Source organism: Pipistrellus hanaki (assembly GCF_964339955.1).
Source record: "Pipistrellus hanaki genome assembly, chromosome: 14".
Lineage (NCBI taxonomy): Eukaryota > Metazoa > Chordata > Mammalia > Chiroptera > Vespertilionidae > Pipistrellus > Pipistrellus hanaki.
The window spans coordinates 29046267-29072310 of record NC_140516.1 but is presented as its reverse complement, the minus strand read 5'-3'; the positions used below and the strand labels follow the sequence as shown (position 1 = coordinate 29072310).

At 36.6% G+C, this 26044-nt stretch overlaps 1 protein-coding gene across 2 annotated transcripts in view; it reads left to right on the top strand.

The window, feature by feature from the left end:
* PRKG1 (protein kinase cGMP-dependent 1) overlaps positions 1-26044 on the top strand; it is a 1113305-nt gene that overhangs the window by 475320 nt on the left and 611941 nt on the right. For both annotated transcript variants that reach the window (XM_084903443.1, XM_084903442.1), the window contains one exon: positions 20103-20216. In XM_084903443.1, the coding sequence (XP_084759569.1) occupies positions 20103-20216 (114 nt within the window). The remainder of the gene's footprint in view (positions 1-20102; positions 20217-26044) is intronic.

The window sequence follows — 26044 nt, the reverse complement described above, 5'->3', positions numbered from 1 at the left end:
ATTTTAGGAGATAAATGTGGGATTATTGGAAAGAAACCCTGGTTCCTGGAGTTAATATTCCTTTGTAACTTTTTTCTTAAGTCCATGGTCCTGCCTAACCTCTGTAGGTGCTGCTTCATTTTTTTTAACTTTAAAAATATATATATATTTTATTGATTTTTTTTTTTTTACAGAGAGAAAGGGAGAGTTAGAGAGATAGAGAGTTAAAAACATCAATGAGAGAGAAACATTGACCAGCTGCCTCTTGCACACCCTCCACTGGGGATGTGCCCGCAACCACTGTAGTACATGCCCTTGACTGGAATCGAACCCGGGACCTTTCAGTTCGCAGGTTGACGCTCTATTCACTGAGCCAAACCAGTTTTGGCAGTGCTGCTTCATTTGTATGTCTGTTCTGATATTGAATGGTGACCGTAATGGGGGGTTTATTGAGAGAAAAGCAACTAAACACTGAACACCTAACTGCTAATCGTTTATTCTTATGTAGACAGTCTCCGTTTCCTATTTTCTCAATTTAGCTCTTGCTCTCCCTGATGTATGGTGAATCTATGAATGCGAAATAAAGTATGAGATAAGTGAATACCGTAGTTGAGTAATCTAAGACCTCTTTGTCAATTTCTTTTCCCTTCATAATCTTATACATTTATTTATAGCTACAATTTTTATATGATGTTTCAAATTCTATTGACATTATTTTCTAGCATAACATCCAGAATACTTATACTTTTTCTACTCTGGCTGCTCTGGTGATAAGGGACATACTTATTCAGCATTGGAGAGGTGACCAGGAGTGTCTCTGCCATCCATGCATTGGTCTTCATCTTTCCAAAGGCGCAGCACTGGATTGGCAAGAAACCAAATAGAAGTCTATACAGGAGTCCTGAGTTCTAGTTCTCATTCTGTTCTACCAATTTTTTTTTCTTTTTCTTTTCTTGGGACATAATTTTTCTCATTTGTAAAATCAGAGTTTGAATATTATGACTTTGAATATATATTTCAATGCTAACATTTAATGACTCTGAGGAAATTGGTCTCCTGAGTTATTTTCTCATTCTTATCCCTCTTAATCTAAGATTTATAATTTGGTCTCTTATATCCTCTACTTTTCCCCTTTATATATTCAGAATACTGATTCTTGCCTTGGGGCTATTTCTTTCAGATTCCAACATCTCTTTACTGAAAATGTAGAAGCACATTTAGAATGCAGTTTTCTAACTTTAATAAACTTCCCCAGTGAAGCAATCTAGAGTTATTCTTAGTCGAACTTAGGAAGTTTTACTCTTTTTGTTATTTTTGCCAGAAAAGAATCTGCATAGTAATTTAGTCACAAAAGTTCACTTATTCAATATTTGGTAACTGTATGAATGGACAGTGAGCTAATAAACTATTCATAATCTGGGAACCCATTTCTAATGCAATGTTTGTGCTGAAAGTTTGTTTTTGAAACAACTTTTTTTTTTGTTCTATGTCTTTGTCCATTCTGAAACACTGGTCCCTCGGCCTGGCCTGCACCTTCTCCGAATTCAAGAGCCCTTGGGGGATGTAGGAGAACTGGTTTTGGCTCCAAAAAAGAGTGCTGAATGTTTGCTGCACTCACTTAAAAATGCAGAGAGTAGTGCTTTGCTTAAGGGTTTAAATGTAGATTCTCTGGTCATTGAGCACATCCTGGTGAACAAATTCCCAAGATGTGGCACAGAATGTACAGAGCTCATGGGCGGATTAACCCACACTTAGCTCTCCGAGCCACACTGAGATGATTCTACTGAAAAAGAACAGATTGTTCCTGACCCATAAGAGGAGGTTGCAAGAAAGAAAAAGATATCCCAGAAGAAATGGAGGAAGCAAAAACTTAGGGCCCAGGAGTAAATTCCACCTAAATAAATGCTAATAACCGTTACAAATAAATAAATAAGTAAAGCTGCTATTAAATAAGTTCAAATGAGATGGTTCATCCTTAGTTCAATGAGTTAATCATAGTGTGCAGAGAACCTGCCTTCCTCTGTAGATAATAAGGGAAGATGAAGCAAGCTCATTTCTAAAAGCATCTTGGGTACTTTCTGTGAATGTAATATTAGGCATACTAATTCGATCACTTAGATATAATTTCGGAATGTAATAGTATTTTTATATTTAATTAGACTGAAATCTTCAGGTGCTGGTATGAATGTAGTATATTTTTCTGCCAAAGTCATGCTGCTATCATGCATAATTTATAAAGCATCACCAGCATTGGTTTTTGTTTCACAAAACGTATCATTTTTCTCCTAAGGCCTTAAAATTAATAGATAAGTCAACTAATATTAGGAAGGGTGATCTTTTGAAGAGCCAAGTTTGAGTGTTGGGGGTGTATCTTAAAAATAGTTTTAAAAAGGAGGAAATATGGCTAAGTGGATAAGTAAAAAAGTCAGTCTTCTTTGATGAAACAAGTAATGATTCTTCAGAGGGATGATGGTTAGAGATGCTAAAAGATAAACTGAAGCATATTAAACACTTTGTTTACTGGAGGGGGAAAAAAAAGTCTATTTCAATCGGACAAACATCTAAATAGCGGGTAGGAAAGAGCTCCGAGAAGCTGCACAAAATGGAAGACTCACGGGCAGAAGAGAGAGGGGAAGAGAAAAGTTATGCCAAGGAAAAAGGGGGGTGGTTATTTCAAGGTGACTTTCTTTAAGGAAGTGGTAGGGGCCTGGCAGGTGGATTATTTCACTGTGCTATGCAGGTGATTCAAGACTGACTAGTTTATGCCCTAGCTCAGGGGTCCTCAAACTTTTTAAAGTGGGGGCCAGATCACGGTCCCTCAGAGAGCTGGAGGGCCCGACTATATGAACTACTAATCCCTACTGTAACACCTTGGCTGCGCTCACTGCCCAAAAAACCTGGCGGGCAGGATCAGACTCCCCTGGGGGCTGCATGTGGCCCGCGGGCTGTAGTTTGAAGACCCCTGCCCTAGCTGGTTTGGCTCAGTGGATAGAGCATCGACCTGCAGACTGAAGGGTCCCAGGTTCGATTCTGGTCAAGGGCACATGCCCGGGTTGTGGGCTTTATCCACAGCGGGGGGGGGGGGGGGGGGGCATGCAGGAGGTAGCCAATCAATGAATTCTCTCTCATCATTGATGCTTCTATCTCTCCCTCTCCCTTTCTCTCTGAAATCAATATATATATATATATATATATATATATATATATATATACACATACACATATTTTTTTTAAACTGATTAGTATAAAATTCTATTTCCATGAGAGTGGAAAATGGAATAAAGTTAAGTCTCAGTGTAATAATGAGGGGGCGAGGCAGAGTGTAAATCCCTTTATTTTGTGCCTGTTGTCTCCTTTTGAACAGGGTAAGAGGGATGTCAGAGCGCCCTCCAGTAGGACTGTCAGTAATATGTAAATATTCTGCACAGTCAGTATGGCAGCCAGATGTAGCACTTCACCAGTGGCTAATGAAACTGAAAAAATGAATTTTAAATTACTTTACATCTAAATAGCCACATGTGGCAAATGGCTGCCATATTGGAGAGCACAATATAAAGAAAGCAAAATGCTCTTGGAATGGAAGGTGAGGAGATTGAGAACAATTGTTGTTCACCATTATAGTGATAATTCCCCCCGAAAAAACAAAACAGTATGATTAGAGTTAGCTCTTTATCATAATCAACACTAATAAAAATGTTAACAGTGTGGGAAGTATTGTAATAAAAATTAGTCTTTGATAATTGGTAAAGCTAGCCTGTCAAAGGAACAGATAGTATGATTAGTCCATTATCAGAAAAAACAAAAACAAAAACAACAAAACACTTACTTTTCCATAGTCTAGCTTACAAAACTTGGTGTAACATGCTGTCTGTCACCTTTAGATTTAATATAACAGAAAACAATGAAACAGATTTAGTTTTCAGAGCCTATCTCCAGTAGTAGTCAATTTATAGAAAATTTTAATTTTTTCAATTTGAATGAACAGATGGCCTATTCATTAAAATTCAAAAGTAGATAATTACTTGATGCCAGTATTTTTAGCAAAAGGACATTTTATAACATTGTGTTTGGAGAAGACTCATAGGTCTTAAAATGTCTTGTGTAACTGGACACATAATTCTCTACTGTCTGTAACTGCCCGCAGTGCTAACTGAATAAGATCGTTAAAAATAGCCTCTAGTTCCCCAACCCCAGAATGCTCACTTAAAAACAAATTGCTGATCTCTCTGAAGAAAAATATTCACATTAACCCCAAAGCCCTGCTCAAGCATTCGATCAGCAAATGTTTATCATGTTTGTGCTGGGCATTTGAAATTAGAATGTAGATTTACAAGATTGCTCCTGCCCTCAAGAAGTAGAGTCCAGTGCCAAATGTTTATTGATTTAAATATCCTAGGTTTTCTTTCAATTGAGTGGTATCCTTCAATCTTTTCTCATTTAATCACTTCAATGAAGGTAGATATTTAGTCATTTGTGACAGAATATTCATACGGTCAATAATTCTCTGTGTGGGTAAATCTGCAATAGAAGGTGCCAGTTTCTTATCCTCTGATGTTCATGCTGATTTTTCTTAATTCCCCAAATCAGATTTCCCCCCCCCCCCAGAAAGGTTCCTCTTGTTTTAGATACATAAAATGAGAGGGGAGTTACATATTAGCCTAAGTTCCCTCCTTGCTTGGAATAAAGTTTATTCTTCATTACTCTGGCTTTCCTTATCTGTGGATTCTTAGTCTATTTTTTCTCCTTTCTTTATATCTTAGCTTTAGGCTATAGTTCTCTCTGTTGTTTTTTATTATATTCCAAATATTTTTAAATGAATTATATTTCAAAATAACTTTTTCAACTTCTAAAATGCATTAGTTTCTACAAAACATATTAAGGTTTCTACAAACTGTTTTAAGATTGAAATTTATAAAGTTTACATCTTTCTCGTGAAGCAAACTAAAGGACTCCTGCAACCTTGAATTTTGAATCAAAACAAAACAACTGTCCTCGTTTGTTCGATTTGATCGTCATCTTCTCTTCCAGGTTTTGCTCTTCTATTTAGTTTTCTTCTAACATCTTTTCTTCATCTGAGTCTTATTCTTTGGGAAGGACAACTTGATCATTGCAGGCATTTTCTTGGCTGTATCTTGAAAATCTTACTATACAATCCAAGAGACTAAAAATAAATATGGACATTCCCTGATCTCAGCAGTAGTTTCTCATTTGAGAGGCAGAAGTTTTCTGCCAGGTGACTGTCACACAAGGACCCCCTCACAGCAAAGGGCAAAGTCTTGTCTCTTGAACATGTCTGCAAGCCCTTTCCCAGAACCCTTGGTGCCAGATGTTTCTGAAGTCATTTTTCAGTTGTTACATGAGGAATATAATGCATATACTACATGTTAAGTAATATCCCAGTTGTGGTTTGGGACAGCACCCATAACCAAACACTTGAACATTTCTGTAGCAAAATATATAAATGGTCACTTAAGTCGAAATAAAGTCAAAATAAAGACTATAAGTAGTGTCAAGTTAATTCAGATCAAGTTTTAAAGCAAAATGAAAAAAAAAATAACTTTGGGATTTAGAGAGCAGATAGGGAATTGTGGACCTGAGAGTAACCCTTTTCACTCCCAACCCTGCCATTCTTCCAATGTCTGTGAATAACTAACACAAGAAAGGCATTCTGGTTCTGCCCATGAGGTGTTCCATGAAGCACTGTCAGCAAGAGTTAGCATTCCTGTAGGTTCAGCTCTGAACAGCGTTCAGGGGATACTAGGAAAGTTTGAGTTTTTCAACACAAAACTGCAGATAATTGGAAACACTGAACTGTTACTTTTGATGCATTGATTTAACCACCTTTTCTCTTTGTTATATCGCATCCAATCCTTGAACCTCATCTCTCTCCTGTTATTCCACAATTCACTCACCCACCATTTCCATTTTTCTCTTTTTGAGCCTTTTCTCCAACTCTTCCTCCTCCTTCACCTACACCTTCTATAATAACATTTATATTCTGTCTACCCCATTACTATGTATAATACCCAGTGCTTGAATTTTCTTTAAATCTTTGCAGGAATTCATACCAAACCCAGTTCATAGCTATGATTACTTTGGAAGACTTGTTTGCAACATGCCTACGTGGAGTTGCAAAAAGCTATGTCCTGTGTCCAGTTAGAATATTCTAGTGAGCGTTTCATCATCTTTTGGCAGAGGATGGTAAAACTTAAGATTATGAACTGCTGCTCATTAATATGATTAAGTAATTTTTGTTCAATACAGGTTCCAAAGTTTTAAAAGGTATCATATTTTATACTGGACACAGTATAAAATTTTATTCTTGACTATTGGAATATGGATAATACTGTCATTAAGAATAATATTTTTCTATGGCAATTAGTTTCTTAAATTCATTGATACTTTACATAGAACTCACATCATTTTTAATATTTTAAACCTATTGGGTCTTTATAAAAGTTCAGTAATATAGTAGAAAGGTGATGAATATAAATGTGTTGAGATCAGAGTATTTTTTTCAATATATTTTTATTTTTAACAGTTTAGTGAGATAAAAGGTTTTTGTGATATCCAAGAAAAAGCGTATTTTTATAGTTTCCATTTTATGCAGCATATCTAAATGTCTTTTTTATCTTTGTTTCTCCCCCATTCCTCCCATGACTGAAGATATATTTATTACTAAAGTAACTTCCAAGGTAAGAGGCAGACTAAATGGCCATGGAGCCAATTAACCTTAGTTGGCGAACAATGAGATGGAATCCATGATGTTGGATTTCTAATAAGTACTCCAACCAGCTAGGATAACTCATTTTGCTTTATTTATTTATTATGTTTTGCATCTTGATTCTTTTTACTCAGTAATATATTTTAACAATCACTTTATATTAGTACAAACAAAGCTGCTTCGTTCATTTTAAAATTATATTGGTTTCAGGTGTATAATTCTATAATATATACAACACATGTACATTGTATTATGTGTTCACCACTCCAAGAAAAGTCTCCTTCCATCACCATTTATTCTCCCCTCTACCCTCTTCTACCGCCCCCACCCCTTTTTCCAGCTGGTAATCAACATACTGTTGTCTCTTAGGGTGTTTATTGTTTTTTTATTTTGGGGGTGTTTTTAATTTATTTATTTTTTCTTAATCTCTTTACCTTTTTCATCTAGTCCTCCCCCTTGACAGCTGTCAGTCTATTCTCTATGAGTCTGTTTCTATTTCCTTCCTTAGTTTATTTTGTTCTTTAGATTCCACGTGTGAGTGGTTTATTTCACTTAGCATAATGCTCTCCAGATCCATCCAGGCTGTTGCAAAGGGTATGATTTCATTCTTTTTTACAGTTGCGTAGTATTCCATTGTATAAATGTATAAACAATAGACACATGAGAAAATGGTCAATGTCACTAATCAGAGAAATGCAGATTAAAACTATAGTGAGATATCACCTCCCACATGGCAGAATGGCTTTAATCAATAAATCAAAAAAACAAATGTTGGAGCCCTTGTACTCTGTTGGTGGGAATGCAGACTGGTGCAGCCACTATGGAAAGCAGTATGGAGTTGCCTAAAAAAAATTAAAAATGGAATGGCCTTAGGATCCAGCAATTCCACTCCTGGAATATATCTGAAGAAATCTGAAATTCTAATTCAGAATAATTATATGCACCCTTATGTTTTTTGCAGCCAAGATTTGGTAACATCCCAAATGTCCATCAGTGGATGAGTAAATTAAAAAAGCTGAGATACATTAACTTGTTTTGTTTAAAATCTACTTTGTCTTCTCTTTCTCAGACAAATTCTGGGCCAACAACAGTAGTTGTTAATATAAGAATCTATGAGGGATATAGATGATTATTCCATTACCCAGGGGTTCCTTACTTTTTTTTTTTTTTTTTTTAATCCAAGGACTTCTGTGGAAGTCTGGTGTCTAGGAACCTCAATTCAAAATATTTTTAAGTGCATAAAATAGCTACTTTAGAATAACAAGGAAACCAATTGAATAAAAATATTAACTAAAATAATAAAAACAAATGTATGAGTCACTAATACATATGTATCTTTCATTAAAATATTAAATAATAACATCTAACATTGTGTCCACTAACTACCATAAGTTTAAAGGAGTGATGAGCATGAACTATTTTTAAAGATATATGCAACAACTCTCACATTAAAATGTAATTTCCATTGGTAACATTGTCGCAGGTGCTGTTAAACTAATATGGATTGTTACTATGGAAATGTTACATTTGAATTAGAAGTTATTAAAATGTATAGATTCTCTGATTTCTGTTAAGTTGAGAAGCTTTGAGTTTGACCACAAAGTTTGAATAAGAGAATCACAAAGATGAAAATTTAGTCAGTTTAATTTAGGTAAAATGAGTTTATGGGAGGACTAGATACACAGAGCTACGAATTTGTCTTTTGTCTCCAGAGAAATAAGTGTGAATTTCTTAGCTGAGGGATAGTTTATCTGAATAATATTAAAGAAGAGAATTCTATTCTCTTTGCTGTGTAGTTTGTTGGCAGACAATCCAGGGAAGAAGCTTGCTCAGTTGTGAACAAGGACTTATGGTAGAGTTTTAGTTAAGGAATTTATATAACTGGTTGCATTAAGTGTGCTGATACTAAGTACGTGTTGTTATTGAGTCCATGACCTGAAGATGGTTTTGGTGTCCACAGTCATAGAGAAATTGGAAGGGGATTGATGACAATTTTGGAGGAAATGAGGTTACACGTGATGGAAAGTGTTGATGTGAGTGTCCTAAAGGGAGTAGGGGAGAGGTTATTTGAAGAATGAGATGCTAAAACATCTCTGATTCTTAAACCTTATTATAATGGATAATATGATATTATGAATGGCATTAGTGACGCATCATATAATTGAACAATTAGTACGTGCCTGTGAAAAGCCCTTGTTCTTTTAACAGCTTTATTGCGATGTTGATGGAACTAAAAAAGAGTCTGGAGGCTTTGGCTAGAAATAGATGATAAGTGTTTATTCAAGGGTCTCAAGGTTTGCAAACCAGAAACATGTCAGGCAAAACAACAACAACACAACAACAAATAAAAACAGAAACATTATGAAGAAGAAATAATAGTAAATAATTCTTATGCTAAAGAAAGCATTTTTGAGAAGAGTTAGTCCTGCATTCTGCGCTAGGATAATGCAGATGCCAGTTGGTGCCAGGCGGTCTGGTCACTTCTGGTGGTCTGGGTGATAGAAGTCAGGTGAATGCCAGGTGGTCTAGGTATGTGTGTCTCTGAGGGGTTATTTGGAGGCCTGGTGTATGTCCAGCTATTGACACAAAACAAACTAATGTATTCTCATTCTGTTGTTTCCCCTTTCTTCAAGCAAGAGTGGTGTTTGGCAATTTTTCCTCACCCTGTTCTCTTGTTACAAAAAAGGTGGAATCAGGACAATATATTCGCTCTCAGTGGTACAGAGAACAAAGGTCATCTTCTCTGTATGGGAGTAACTTTCAAACCCAAATCCTCTCACTCCTAATCTGCCCATGTGATTGGTACCCCTGCTTTTGAGAGAGGAAGTTCAAAGTCTTTCTTTTTTCACATTTTTATAGCTGTTTAGGTTTTTTTTTCTTTTTTTTTTTCAGGGTATGTGTTTATTCTTTATTATCCCCCCCCCCCCCCCCCATTTCTTTTTTAAAATGTGAAGGTAGATAAGTGTATGCTATATGTTCTGGAGAATTCTAACCACTTGTAAAGGGGAAAACCATGTGTCCCCTCAAGTGCAGATAGTTTAAACTGTCAAACAAAAATTCTGAGTGTGAGCTATCTAGTGCTTGATAAGAATACCAAACTATTTTTGGTAAACGGAGGGAGAGGTTGACCATTTTAATTATTGTTTTGCTTTCTCTGGACCACAAAGGGAAAATAATTAAAATGAAATCCTAGGGCTTTCCCACAAATATAATCACAGTAGTGGTCATTTTCACTAACGTTCCAATTATTTACCAATGGGTATTTACTGACCACCTCCTGTTTACAGCCAGGCACTGCAGGAATGAAATGATTGCCCCTTCGGTTAGTGAAGTGAATGGTAATATTTGTAGAGTGCTTCCTCTCCCACCAAACTCTTTCATATGCATTTCACATAGGAATCCTGTGAGTATTCATATATGAATCCTTTATTGTCTTTATTGCACTGATGCAGAATCTGTGTGCTAACGGTTCCGATTTGTCAAAAGCAGTGAGAACCAAAATATCAGCTTAGAACTGATTTCAGTGTTTTTTCTTCTGCCTCTTAAGAGCCACTGTGAATCCAATCAAAGGTGTCAAATGGACTTGGACAAAGAGGCAACATCTCTTGTTCTAACCTCCTGATTGAAGCCAACATCTCTTGTTCCACCCTTTCTAGATTTAGCTAAAATTAGCTTAAGTTCCCACTTGATATCCTGTGAAAAGACTGATGTCCTCCCTCAAAACATCTGCCAATTCATGAGTCCTTAGTTTCTTGTAATTACATAATTACTTCATTATCTCCTGCTTTTCTGCTCGCCATTATCACTAATTCTTCACTTCCTTGCCTCCCTGTTCTTTGATAATAGCCAAGCAATGAGTCATACTCATGCTTTCATCTTCCTCCAAGCAGGAGAAATTAGTATAAAACATACTAATTTGGAAAGATAGGACATTAATTCTGACAACACATAACTGAATGTTGTACCTTAACCCTTTCACTAAAAGTCCTGCAGCCTCTGTAACATAAGTCTTTCCTACTGGCCACTTCCTCTGTAATCTCTGGCTTCTTGCTCATCTCCTTTCTCCCTTCACTTCCTCTGCTCATTCATTACTCTGCTCTTTCCCACACCTATATTTTCTGGACCAAGACCTTGAGACCTTCCTCCCCCTTCCTAAAACTCTATCAAAGTGTTTATTCTAAAAGAATAAAAAAGGAACTTTTCTCAAGAGCTTCTTTTAATCTACATAGTATTTGCCTTGCCACGTGCAATATCTAATTTAATTATCAAAAGCCTATGAAATAAAATACTACTATCTCTTACATTTAAGTCCTTTATCCATTTTGAATTTTTTTTTTGAATGGTGTAATTTGGTGGTCCAGTTTCATATTTTTGTTTTGCATATATATCTGACCAATTTTCCCAGCACCATTCATTGAAGAGACTGTCTTGACTCCATTGTATGCTCTTGACTGCTTTGTCAAACAAATAATTGAGCATAATGGTTTGGGTTGATTTCTGGGTTCTCTGTTCTGTTACATTGGTTTATATGTCTGTTTTGGTGCCCTTACCATGCAATTCTGAGAACAGTGGTTTTGTAATATAGCTTGATATCTGGTATTGTGATCCCTCCAACTTTGTTCTTCTTTCTCATGACTGCTGTGGCTATTTAAGGTCTTTTTTTATTCTATATGAATTTTTGGAGCATTTTTTCTAGGTCTGTGAAATATTGTTGGTATTTTAATGGGGATTGCATTGAATCTATGAATTATTTTGGGTAGTATAGACATTTTAATGATGTTGATTCTATTAACCCATGAACACAATATATTCTTCCATTTGTTTATGTCTTTCTCTATCTCTTTTTTTTTCAATGTCCTGTAGTTTTGTGAGTACAGGTCTTTTATCTCCGTAGTTAAGTTTATTCCTAAGTATCTTAATTTTTTTTATAATGGTAAATGGGATTGTTTTATTAGTTTCTTTTTCAAATCTTAAAAGAATCTATGGGCAGCAAAATATCAGAGATATGTCATAGCAATATCTTTATTGATACAGTTCCTAGGGCAATAGAAACTAAGGAAAAAATAAACAAATGGGATTACATAAAAATAAAAAGTTTTGTACAGCAAAAGAAACTATCAACAAAACAACAGGAGAGCCCACTGCATGAGAGAACATATTTGCCAGTGCTATCTCTGATAAGGGTTTAATATCCAACATTTACAGGGAACTCATACAGCTTAACAAAAGGAAGATAAACAACCCAATCAAAAAATGGGCAACGAACCTAAATAGACACTTTTTGAAAGAGGACATACAGAAGGCCAAGAGATACATGAAAACATACTCAGAGTCACTAATCATCTAAGAGGTACAAATAAAAATGACAATGAGGTACCGTCTCACACCTGTCAGAATGGCAATCATCAACAAATCAACAAACGGCAAGTCCTGTTGAGGATGTGCAAAAAAAGGAACCCTCCTATACTGCTTATGGGAATGTAGCCACTGTGGAGAACAGTATGGAGTTTCCTCAAAAAGTTAAATATGGAACTCCTATTTGACCCAGTCATCCCACTTGTAGGAATATATCCCAAGAAATCAGAAACACCAATCAGAAAGGACATATGCACGCCTATGTTCATAGTAGCACAATGTACCATAGCTAAGATTTGGAGACAGCCTAAGTTCCCGTCAGCAGATGAGTGGATTAGAAAACTGTGGTACATCTAAACGATGGAATACTATGCTGCTATGAAAAAGAAGGAATTCTTACCATTTACAACAGCATGGATAGACCTGGAGAGTGTTATGCTAAGCAAAATATGCTAGACAGAGAAAGGTAAATATCAGATTATCTCATTTGTGGAATATAATGAGAAACATAAACTGATGAACAAAACAGATTCAGAGACAGAGAAGCATCGATCAGACTGTTAAACCTCAGAGGGAAGGCAGGGGAGGGCTGGTGGGGGCAAGGGAAGGGTGGTAAGAGATCAATGAAAGAACTTGTATGCATGCATATTAGCATAATCAGTGGACACTGGGCAGAGGGGGCTTGTCCTGGTGGGTGGGAGTGGCTGGGGAATGGTTGATGAGGGGAAAAGGACACATATGTAATACTTTAAACAATAAAAAATACTATTATCTCAAATCTGTAGTGTGGTAATGGAGGCATGGGAAGCTATATAACTTATAAAAGATCCTGCAGCCAGTCAGTGCTGGTAGGGCCAGGACTTGATATTCTTGAGTATGTCTGGGAAAAAAAGTTGCTATTCTAACATCAGTGAAATATTTTTATAAATCTTGCTTCAATAGTTTCTGTAATCACTTCTGCAGGTGACATCTGCTGGGGAAGATTATTCAGTAAAGTAGCTGGTGGCTTTATTCAATCCAATGAGAACATGGTTTACTTAAGTATGACAACTTGGTGCTAGCATTTTCTTTTATTGCAATTTACATCTGGTGGAGGTTAAAATAACACAGAGGCAAAAGTTGCCCCTTTAAATGTATCTTGTATGTGCATAGATTTACTTTACATCAGGGTTTCTCAACTTTGGCACTACTCACGTTTTGGGGTGAATAATGCTTTGCAGAGGGGTTGTCCTGTGCATTGTAGGATGTTCGGCAGTATTCCTGGCCTCTGGCCTTGAGATATCAGGAGACCCTTCCTGGTTATGACAACAAAAAGTGCCTTGAGACATGGCCATATATTCCATGGGGTTAATATTGCCCCAAGGTGAGAACCATTTTGTTAAGTTATAAACTCTCCCATGCTTACTATTAAAACATAGCAAAAACAAAACTCATAGAATGAGCCCCTACAAGTCTGACAGTGACATTGGTATTCCTGTCATTTGCCTGTCTCTAAGGAAATACAGAAAAGTTATTATATAAGCTAACTTAAGGTGCTCATATATTCTAGAAATAATAGGGCAAGAATACATTCCACAATGCTGGAATTAAGCTTATTAAACTTGACTTCATCAAGACAATTACCTATTCAACTCTCATTTATTCAGGGAATGATTAGTCCATTTCCTTTCCTTACCTCTGTGTGCATATACTTCTCTGCCCGGCTTTAGCTTTCCTCATCAATAGAAATTGAAATTAGTCCACGGACATTTATCTAGTGCTTTCTGTGTACTTTAAAGTCATAGGATTTCAAAACATAACATATATAAAGAGTATAGAATCATGATGCTTGTAAAATCCTCCGGATTCCTGTTTGTGCTGGATAAGTGGTTGACTGGTTTACAATAGGTTTAGTATATGCTCTGCTCTTTAAATACCTCCAGGGACAGAAGTGCTGCCAGGTAAGTTGCTCATTCCAGACTTTCATTCTGATGCTTCTGACGATTCTTTCTATCGAAAATGCTTAAATTTTAGTCTATTTCCTTGTATAGATTTCCTTTGTGGATATGTGTGTGCCCTATGACCTTAGAGTTGGAAACAAAAAGAAGGAAAGTTCAAGTATCTTGATGTGAATGTTTCTCTCTCTCTCTCTCTCTCTCTCTCTCTCTCTCTCTCTCTCTCTCTCTCTCTCTGTCTCTCTCTCTCTCCTCTCTTTAATTTTGGATACCACATTTTTATTTTTATTCTCTCATTATCAAGATCACTATGGTTCCATTTTATATTCAAATATATTGTCATCTGTTATAATTTAATATAATGAAAAATTGTGTCAAATGTGTTTACAAAAGTCATGACCAGAAGGGAATTAGGTTTGCTAAATTGATGGAGAAGTCACATAGGTCTCACTCGTGTAGCATCGACCTCAACTCGCCTCTTACTCCTCAGGTTTTGTTTCACTGCGTCTGGATAAGTACTCCTTATCTGCTCTCTGTGACAGTGACTGCTGTGATGCTTTCAAAGAAATGTGACTTCTTTGAGTGGGAAGTGTGGTCCTCACTAAAGCAATATAAGAACCCGAAGGTTAAAGAAACTATGTTAATAACACAAATAGTTTAGGGGAAAGATACTATACTGCAAGTATATGTGTCTAATGAGAAAATAATAAGCTAAACACATACCCAGCTAGAATTGTTGTAAAGCAAACTTTGGAAGGAATATATAACACTAAACCTGGGCAATTTCTCATAGGCTTTTATTCAATGACCATAGACTGATCTTCAATCATTAAGATTAACACCTCATCTAAGGAAGGGGAGTTTAGGTCTAGAAAGTCCATATTCATTTGGATCTGAAAGCATTTTAAAACAGAATATGGATAGGGTTTTGACACATGGCAGTTCTTGAATTTAAAAACAAACTTAATGCCGAAACCGGTTTGGCTCAATGGATAAAGCATCAGCCTGCAGATTGAAAGGTCCCAGGTTTGATTCCGGTCAAGGGCATGTACGTTGGTTGTGGGCACATCCCCAATAGGGGGTGTGCAAGAGGCAGCTGATTGATGTTTCTCTCTCATCGATGCTTCTAACTCTTTATCCCTCTCTCTTCCTCTCTGTAAAAAATCAATAAAAAATATATTTTAAAAATAAAAAATAAAAACTTACATCTCGGAGTCAGGCCATTCTTTTCCTTCTGCTATAGGCATAAGGACAACGTATATAAATGACTGGCAAGAAGTACAGATTTACAGGGGAGATCTAAGAATACAGTCTGTTCTTGGCAATTGGGTGGCTTTCCCTACCATTAGTCCATAACAACTTCATCAGTTTCTACTTTTTTCCCCAATTGCCAACACCCTAATCTAAAATGACTTTCCTAATATATGAAAACATCAGAGGGCCCTAAAAATTCTCATTACAAGGCAAAAAAAAAAAATCTTTCTTTTTTTGTATTGGTTTGAGATTATTGTGGTAATCATTTAGCAAAATATATAAGTGAAGTATTGATGCTCTGCACCTTAAATGTATACAGTGCTGTATGTCGGTTGTACTAGTATATACTAGTAAATAAAGCTGGAAGTCGACAAATACAAAAGAAAGAAAATCCGTAAGTGAACCTCCTCTCCTGTAGGAAATACAGCCATGCTGGTGACACTACAACTCAACCACATATGTTGAATTTGGTTGAATCTAGCAACTACAGAAACCTGTATGAGGGAATTCATAATATAAAGGCTGTGGTCTCAGACCTACGAAACCATGGAAGTATAGTCAAACAGATCAGATGAGAAAAGAGATGGGAGATCTTGTTTAGATGGGACTTTGATATAACATCTGTCTCTTTGTAATGGTCAGTCACATTGTTCTGAGTGTTCCAACCAAGGTTGTTGGAACCAAGCACAGTGTTTATAATTAGGTCTTTGCCAGCCATTCTATTTCTGCCTGCCAGTAATAAATCTCTAAGCTGATTGCCTTAGTATGAAAGTTCTTGTGACACAAAACCTCAGGTTAGTGAAAAGCCCATAAAAATAAAAACGGGAAATTCTGGGTCTCCTTGTAAACTCAATTTCTCCTTTTTTTTTTTTTTTTTTTTTTTTTAAATAATCTATAGGGCCTACTGATGCTTGTAAAAGATAGGTAAAACGTGATATGTGAATCGTGGTACCAAAAAGCAGGAGGTAGGTTGATTGTTGCTCAAAGTGGCAAGCTTTAGGACTTAAGACTCAGCCCATTCCAGATCATAAATGGGCATATGGTAAGTGAAATAGAATAAAAAAGGCATTCACGTTACTATGGTAGAGCTTTCATTTAGTGAAGCTAATGGCAGGAGTGAGAAAAGAACTAAATGAAACTGTAAGTAAACCTAATTTTAGCCAACTGTTTCAATATCCCTATGCAAACAACTTGACAACTTAGAAAAATCTAAATAAAAATGATTTGATTGTTTCTTTTCTTTCCTAGCAGAGATAGTGCATAGTAAAAATAACATCAATATAGTGTCACACATTTAAAAAAAAAAAAAAAGTAAAAGTGAATAAAAAAAGAGCAGAAGTAGAAAATATAGATTAAGCTCATTTCAGAATATCATTAATTCTCAAAAGTTCTAGCAACTTCTAGTCTTTGTTTTGTTTTACTTTTTAAAATATATTTTATCGATTTCAGAAAGGATAGGAGAGGGCGAGACAGAAATATCAATGATGAGAGAGAAGCATTGATTGGCTGCCTCCTGCACATCTCCTCCTGGGGATGGAGCCAGCAATCTGAGCATGTGCCCTTGACCAGAACTAAAACCAGGACCCTTGAGTCTGCTGAGCCCAAACAGCTTGGGCTCCAGTCACGGTGTAGTCAGGGAAAATAATGGGAAATGTCCAAAGCTTACTAGATTGTATTGAAAATGTTTCAGCTACTCCATTAAAAAAAAATGATTTGAAATCTTACATACTTGACAATAAAATTGAAAAATCAAAAGTATGAATAAATGCTGGTCAATGTCTTCTAGTTCTTTAAAGAAAGAGAAACTAATCAGTGCTGACCTGAAGTGAATTCATCAAAATGGGCTCCTAAACTTAATAGCAAATTTTAGTTATATAGAAACCTCCAAGCGTGGTCTGCCTCTACACCGGTGTAACCCCTTGGGAAAAGCATGGTACATATTCAGCCTATTCCACTTCTCCCGTTTGCTTTACCCCCTCACCGCTAAAATAACCACACACAACCCTACCTATTTTCTATGCAAATGGATTCCATTCAAAACAAATCTCAAAGGTAGCCACAGCATGAAAAAAGAGTCTAAGAGAGGGGAGTGGCTTTAAGATGCCCCTAATACTTTGAATCAAGTCCATCAGTTGGGAATAGGGGCCACTCGGTGCATGAGTGAAGTTTTAACTGTCTTGTTCTTGATTTTCTTAAGGGAATTACACAGGCCATATTTGGAAATCATTTGTAAATGTATAATCCTAATTTTGCTTGAAGGCTAATTAATATGTGGCATAGTGAATGAACTTAACCAAATTCACATTTCACATCAATAACTCACTCTACTGGTTTCTTGGGAATTAGAATATTTCTAAATGTCTCTCGAAGAACTCTCATTAATGCCTGTATGTACTTAACTTTCTTTTTAGCACCTAGTCACTCTTGCCTCCCTAAATTACTCCCTCCCCATCCCCTTGATAGGTGATAAGGAAGAATAAGTGATCAAAGCACCATTCAGGGCATTATTTAGAAACACTGTGTTACTGTTTACCATTTAGATTTTTCTGATATATATATATATATAGTGCTTTTTGGATCATCATCTTTCATATGAGATCAGATCCCCTACTGCTTGGCTGTTGTGAATATATTGAGTCTTCAGTGTTTAACCTAACTTGGAAAACATGTTTTATTTTTTGCTTTTCTAATTAATATCAAATACAACCTTCTTGTATGTAGAAAAGCAAATTATATATAATAATAATTTATATCCATCTTTTGTTTAAAATGAGTTAGAAATGAAAAAATAAGGCAAATATATGTCAGGAAAATAAGTTGGAACTGGAAGTGACCTCCTGATTCTTGGGCTGACATTCAAGAACTGAGTCATGCCAGCCAGGCTATATAAACTTTTTAAAAGAGTTTTATTTTTTATATATTTAAGGTTTTATCTCAATAGGTGTTTGAAAAATAAATTAGCATATCAACACTGTGAATTTATAGATATTACTAGAGGCACGGTGCACTAATTTGTGCATGGGTGGGGTCCCTCGGGGTAGCTGGCGAGGTAGCCTGGTGCCACCCCCTCACCTGCTCCACCATTCCAATCTATCGGGGCCAGAACCCTCGCCCCCAGCTCCCTCGGTGCTTGGAAGCCAAGTGGAAGGCCCCTCACTATCTGTGGGGCAATTGGCTGGGCAACTTGGCCCCTGCTCACATCACCTTGGCCTGATGCTGCCTGCTCACCTACTGCACCATCCCACTGCAGTCCCACTCTCATTGGGGCTCATTGCCGCCCACTGCCAGGGCCACATCTCTGACTCTGCAATGTTCTGTGCTGCCCCTGGTGGTCAGTACATGTCATAGCAAGTGGTTGAACTCATAGTCGGGGGGACAATTTTCATATTAGGCTTTTATTATATAGGATTGCTTAGATAAAACTAGATTGATTTTTAAAGGGAGGGCATGAATTTAAAGCCAAAACTCTGAAAAGTACATTACAGGAAGCACACAGCTAAGGGCACAATTGTGAAGTTGATGCATGAAGGCCTGAAGTTGGCAAAAACTTGTTAGCATTAATGGTTTCAGTCATTAGCTCATGACAAGCCTTGGGCTCTTCTGTAGACTGTGGGTAAGTAAGTAACTTGGAGAAATAGTAGAAAGGGAGGATTCAAGTTAGAATCCATTATGTTACCTTTTTGTTTCTCCCCTCATGTTGTTAGGTGATAGAATTTCTTGTGTACAAAGCTCTGACTTTTTTTTTTTTTAACATATTTTTTAATTTCCCTCATGAATAGCATTTTCCTTACTTGCAGGCAACAATGTGTATCCAGTGGAAAATGTTCCCTTAGCTTTTTCTTTCTTTAACATTTCATTTTCTAGGTACTTTGTGGAACCTAAACAACTTCTAGTGTCTCTTTCCCTCAGCCCTGGCGGTTGGTTATTCCTTACAGTCAGTGTTGCAGGGCTGGGGAGCTGATAACACGGACCTGTTCAAGTCAGACAGGATGTTTAAAAATACAAGATACCACGAGCTACAATTAAGTAACACCGAGGGTCAAATAATCACCCTTTCCATAATAGTTGCCTTATTCAAATAAGAATTCTCAAGTATGAGGTGTGCTGTAGAAAATATAGTCACTTACTCAATTTTCTAAGTCAAAATGACATTAAAATTGTAATTAGCATAGTTTTCTAATATTGCATGTTTACATTTTTATCTCCATCTCTTTCTGGGGTTTTCTTTCAGTCTTGTGTCAAATCTTAGCAGTGATTGATTTAAGAGAGGATATGGATTTCTTAATTTGTATATTTTATTTTATACTTTTCATTACATCTTGATGATTACTTTGTTTTCATTGATAACTGCTTTGCATTTTAATTTTAATTTTAATTTTAATATTATCTTTTTTGTTTAAAGTATTATCTAACTCCCCCATTTCTCCCCATTAACCTCTTCCAGCCTGCCCCCATCCTCCCCTCCCCCAAAGGCCCTCACCATCCCATCCCATTGACTGAGTCCATTGGTTATGTATACACACATACAAGTTCATTGGTTAATCTCTTCCCACCCACCCTCCTTTGTCTTCCCTCTGAGGTTCCACAGTGTTCCATGCTTCTATGTCTCTGGGTCTATTTTTGTTCATCAGTTTATTTTGTTGATTAGATTCCACATATAAGGGAGACATGTGACACTGTCTTTCTCTGACTGACTTATTATTTTGCTTAGCATAGTACTCACCCATCCATGCTCTTGCAAATGGTAAGCATTTTGAAAAACAAGCCTAGCCCTCCCATTGCCTATTGGAAATGCAACAAGTAAAATGAAGCATGAAGGAGACTTAAAATAATGTGTTCTCCTTTCTCCTTTTCAGATGGTAAGGTGGAAGTGACAAAAGAAGGCGTGAAGCTGTGCACCATGGGTCCAGGAAAGGTGTTCGGGGAGTTGGCTATTCTTTACAATTGCACCCGGACAGCGACCGTCAAGAGTAAGACTTGCATTTATTTTTTTCCAGATACTTTCTGTGTCTTTTCCCCTAGACCAGTGAGATGTCGATTGACACACTTCTTGATCGAATCTTTGCAATTTTATTAATCTATATTTCAAGTTTTGCTTTGAAATATAGCCCATCTATTTGTTTTCCTACCAAAGGATGATTGTTAATCAGTTTTGTGTAACTCAAATTTGGTTGCTGCCTTATGAAACGTATCCCTTGAACCTAGAATTTGTATGATTATCAGTTTATAAATTAAAATTAAACTGGAGCAAGACATTTTTTCTTTCTGCCTTGAAAAACCTCAGAATCATACTTAAATTATTTTTTACATTTCTGCTATTTTGGGTTACATTCCCCAAATAAATGCTCACTCCATGGTTTAGAAAAATTGAGAGGAGAAATGTTGATCTCATTCAAACGTCGAGTGAGATATATCCTGAATTCTAAAACTGCTCCTGTGTATATTCTTGTCTTCAGCTGCTCATCAAGTTGCATATTACAGCATTTTTCTTTTCTACTGACTGAGCTTATTTTAAATCAGGGCAATAAAGCAGCTTGTTTCCCTAATTTTACATATATGTGCATATATGATTTCTCTAGCAACTTTTATTGCTTGGTAGAAGCAGCTGCAATAGATAGAGGGGGAAAATGTTTTAAACATTCCTTCTTCCTGACTGCAGGATGTGATGAGCGTATAACAAACAGCTGAATGCAAATGTCAACCATGGAAGGTCCATTTTATCTTTAGGCGAACATAATTCATGTTCAGAAAGGTTTTTCTGATTCATTATCCTGTGGATGATAGCAATCACAAATTACTGTGATTAAGTTGTGTCATTAAAAAAAAATTATTGAAAAAATGACATTGCTAATAGCAATCAATTAGTTTTATCTGAATGCCACTGGTTATTTTGTTGTTTATTTGCTTTTTTTCTCTCAAAAGTATGGCAATGATTGACAGTATGGCATTGAAACTCGGGTTGTAAAGAACTTCAGAATACATGGCCAGCTAGAGTTCTAGAAAATGTCTTATTTGTCTTATTAGTGAATCATCTTTTTATTCATTGAAATTGTCAATTACATTTGGGGCCCTGATTGTTGATCTCTAAAAGCATAGAACTCTTGATTGAGAGGTGCCAACATGTTTTTAGTTCATGTGAGGATTTAATTACATGACCCAAAGAATAATGAAGCCCAGTGAACATAACAGATTCTGCCAGAACTTGAACTCACAAAGTGCCTTACCTAGGAAAAGGCATAGTCATGACTCCATTAAATGAACAAACTTAACTATCATGCCTTCTTTTTATGAGAAATAGATTCCCTTTAAGTCAAAAAAGGAGCCAGAATAGAACATCTTGATTGAACAGGCTTTCTCAGAATTGTGAATAATTTTTCTTAAGTTTAAAAGTATTGACAATTTTAAAATTTTCAGTTCTGTATACTGCTCATTTAATCCAATTAAACTACAAAATCCCCAAAGGTCGACCTACTGCTTAACCTTTGAAATATTGAATTTTTATTAAATTCATTTTTAAAAATAGACTAATGTATTTTCAATTTTACAATGAAATGTTTTTAATAAGATGGATACTTTGCTTCATAAAAATCAACTGTGTTGCTCGCATCTGATAAAATGGTACTAATTTTATAAGATGCGAGCAACACAGTTGATTGTTCAGAACCTTTTTACCCTATCTCCTACACTATCCAGCGACATTGTACTTGTGACTGTGGTCCTTAAAAACCATTTGTAATTTAAATTATAAATTATACCTCAGGCTAATCACTTTATAAATCTGATTATATTCCATTGTGAATACCACTTGTGCCGAATTACTAGTCAATGCTATCCTACTCTTTACATGTGATATTTTAAAATGTCCTTAAATGTCTTTTTAGATCCAATTGTTTCTCAGGATTCAAAATTTTTTCCATTTCTTCTTAACTATCATTTTGCAGGTGATGACCATTTTGAGTCAATTTTGAAATGAAGTCATCCACTTGAGTGCAATAGTCTAAGGAGACGGCCATTTCTACTCAATAGCTTATCACTCATGTGCCTCTTTTTTCCTCACTTACTTGAGCTTGTGATTTCCTTTTCCCAATATCATCTGCTTTCTTTTATGATTAAAACTGTGGATGATTCCTTTCTGTTTACTTTCTCCCTAGGTTAGCCTGAAATTTTAATGCATTTTTAATCTCACAGTGATAACTAAATCCTAGGTGTCATCAAAGAGCTCTTCAATCTAAATGAGTCATTTCTTGTTCAAGATGGCACTTCTTTTAAACTATGTCAGAGCATGAATAAATTCTAGTGACGACTTCTTCTAACGAATGTGATCCTAACACCTGTGGGTTATCTTTAACTTAGGATATAAAAAATAGTTTTATTTTTTTGTTGAGGTATAATTAACATTTAACATTATATTAGTCTTGTTGTACAACATAATGATTTGTTATGGGTATATGTTGCAAAGTGGTCAGCACAGTGTCTAGTTAACATCTGTCACCATCCTTAATTACAATTTTTTTCTTGTGATAAGAACTTTTAAGATCTATTCTCGTGGCAACTTTCAAATGTGCAATACAGTATCATTAACTACTAGTGGCCCGGTGCACGAAAATCATGCACTCGGGGTGGGGAGTGTCCCCTAGCCTGGCCTGTGCTCTGTCACAGTGTGGGAACCCTGTGATCCATCACCCCAAAGAGGTAGGCCCCACCCACCAATTCAGGGCTCCTTGATGGATTGCCCCAAAGAGCTAGGCTGAAGCCGGGGGAGGCCTACAGACCCCGGGGGCCAGGCCTTGGCAGAGGCCTGTGGACCTCCCTATGCCTGTGGACTCCTGGCTGGGCCTGCAGTGGATCGGCCTCTCTGTGTACCTGCAGGCCCCCAAGCTGGCACATGGGGGGTGGGGGGAAGGGACATGAACCTCAAGTCCTGGGGCCTGTTGCCAGGGTCAGGGTCACAATCCTCATGTCCTGGACCCATTTCCGGGGTCAGGGACATGAGCCTTATGTCTCAGGGTTGATGCAGGAGGCGGGTACACAGCCTGCTGATCAGTTGTTACATGACAGCTTTCCGAGCAATTTGCACATTATCCTATCATTAGAGAGATACTTGTCATGCTATACATTATTATATTCCCATGACTTATTTATTTAATAACTGGAAATTTGTACCTTTTGATCCCCTTCAGCAATTTCACCCCCACCTCACCTCTGGTAAACACCAACCTATTCTACCTATGACCTTGAGAGCATTCCTTTTCTTTTTCCTTTTTTTAATTTCACATATAAGTGAGATCATACAGTATCTGTATTTTTTCTTTCTGACCATGGTATTCAAGGTCCATCCATGTTGTAAAAAAAATGGTAGAATTTCTTTTCTTTTTGTTGTGGCTGAATAGTATTTATAGAAATATGGAAAGAAAATATATATGATATGGTGCAGATCTGTGTTCACAATCTACCGTCCTATAAGACAGCATCATCAATTTTCCCCTGAGACATTTGGATGCAAAAGTATATAAAATCAACACAATATTGGAAACAAAAATCTAGCCAATATCCTGAGGCTATTCACAGCTTAAATAGGCTCACGTTTTCTTTATTAACTGTGATATGAAAATGGCCACTTGTGTCTATCCAGTCACAAGCATGCCAGATGCCAGGGGGAGGAAAAGAGTCATTTGTTTTATTAGATTTCCACAACACCAAACAATTTCTTTCTCCAATGCTGTTTGAATTTCACATTCTGTCTGCATATTTGGGGAATCCACAAACAAAGAAGTTTTCTACCATCTATTTTCAAATCCAAGGCAGATAGAAATTTTTAATATGCCCCTTGAAAATCCCTTTCCACACAATCCCCATGCCTAGAAGCATGTCATTACCGCCTTGCCCACTGTGTCACTCCTGGTTGTGATTTCACTTTGACTCCCCTCACAGCTAAAGTCAGACACATTTGCACTCTAGACTTCTTGCCTTGCTTCTGGGCCCCAGGTTCTTTAAAATCACAATAGTCGAAAAGTCGAAGTTACTGGAAACCTAAAAATAAAAAGAAAAGGATTTTAGGTTACAGTAAAAGAGGGATTCAGAGATACAGACCCTATGTGTGAGTTTTTACCTGGATTCCCTCAACTAATTCTCACAACTACTCAGGAATTTTTTAAGAATGTATTTTTAATTGATTTCCGAAAGGAAGGGACAGGGAGAGATAAGAGCATCAACGATGGGAGAGAATAATTGATTGGCTGCCTCCTGCACGCCCCACACTGGGGATTGAACCCACAACTAGGGCATGTGCCCTGACTGGGAATCGAACCATGACCTCTGGTTCATATGTTCACATTCAGCCACTGAGCCATGTAGGCCAGGCACTCGGGAGTTTTTTAAGGTTTGAATCTCATGGCTCTTTGCTCCAACTTTAGTTGTACATATATTGGTCATTTTTGCCTGAAGATACTAAATTGGAGCCTGCTCCTCTTACTTTGAGTTTCCAGCTCACAAAGCCCCAAATCTTAGACAGCACATTATTCTAACAGTCTCATTCCAATAGATTTCAATAAAACCCAAGAATAAAAGGTCTCTCTCTTTGGATAACATTGGATACCAATTTAAGATGATCACCATAGCCCTAACCAGTTTGGCTCAATGAATAGAGCATTGGCCTGTGGACTGAAGGGTCCCAGGTTCTATTCCAGTCAAGGGCATATACCTTGATTGCAGGCATATCTCCAATGAGGGGTGTGCAGGAGGCAGCTGATCAATATTTCTCTCTCATTGATGTTTCTACCTCTCCCTCTCCCTCTCCCTTCCTCTGTGTTAAAAAAATCAATAAAATTATATATATATATATATATATATATATATATATATATATATATATATTTTTTTTAAGATGCTCACAATAGAGAGTTATATGCAAAGCATGGCTACAGTAGGTGGGTGTGAATCAACTTGAGCAGTTATTTCTCCTTGGATTATTTATAGCACCTATATTTAAAAACTCCCCAGCATTAAACTACTTTAGTGCTGACATGAAAGATCCTAAACATTCTGTAAGAAATCTGACTAATTGATGACTTTAATAACACTTGGTGAAAATATTTTTCTGCCTTGGTTTGAATACTCTCAAGTTTCCATATTTAGACTCTCCTAGAATATTTGTATAGGGTGACATTGACTAATTAAACTATTTCATTGTGTCATAGACATTTGGGGAACAAAGTTAAAAGGCTTGGATTTTTCTGTTTATCTTTGTTTTTAAAATAAATTTGAGTCTGTGCAGTAAAGGCGACTTGTGCATTCTGCTGTAGCTCTGTTTCAAACATCACATTATTCAACCTGACTCAGAAAAGTCTGCCCACCTTCCAAAATCTAAAAAGATAAATGGGGTGGGGGAGGTAGAGAGGAATATTTGACTAAAATTTCTTACTCTAATACCTCTAGGTGCTGTAAATGTAATGCTATACCCATAAGGTCAATATACAGTGCTTTCTGTTGGTAAAGGAACAAAAGAAATGAATGCCAATTTTATGGTTATTAAAAGGAAGTAATACATGAAGCTCTTCTATAGTGGCTCTAAGCCGTGTAAGGTCCATAAGATAACTGAATCAATAAGTAAGCATTTAGACACTTTTTGGATAACATCATTATGGAGTTCTGTAAAGCATCATATTTGTCAGAAAGATATTTTCACGTGTGAAAGTGAAACAACATTGTCTGCGATATACAAAATTGTTGTTTATGCAGTTATTACATGGGGTTTTAATGAGCAGGAGCAACAATGTACTGTCACACTCCCAGTGCAGTA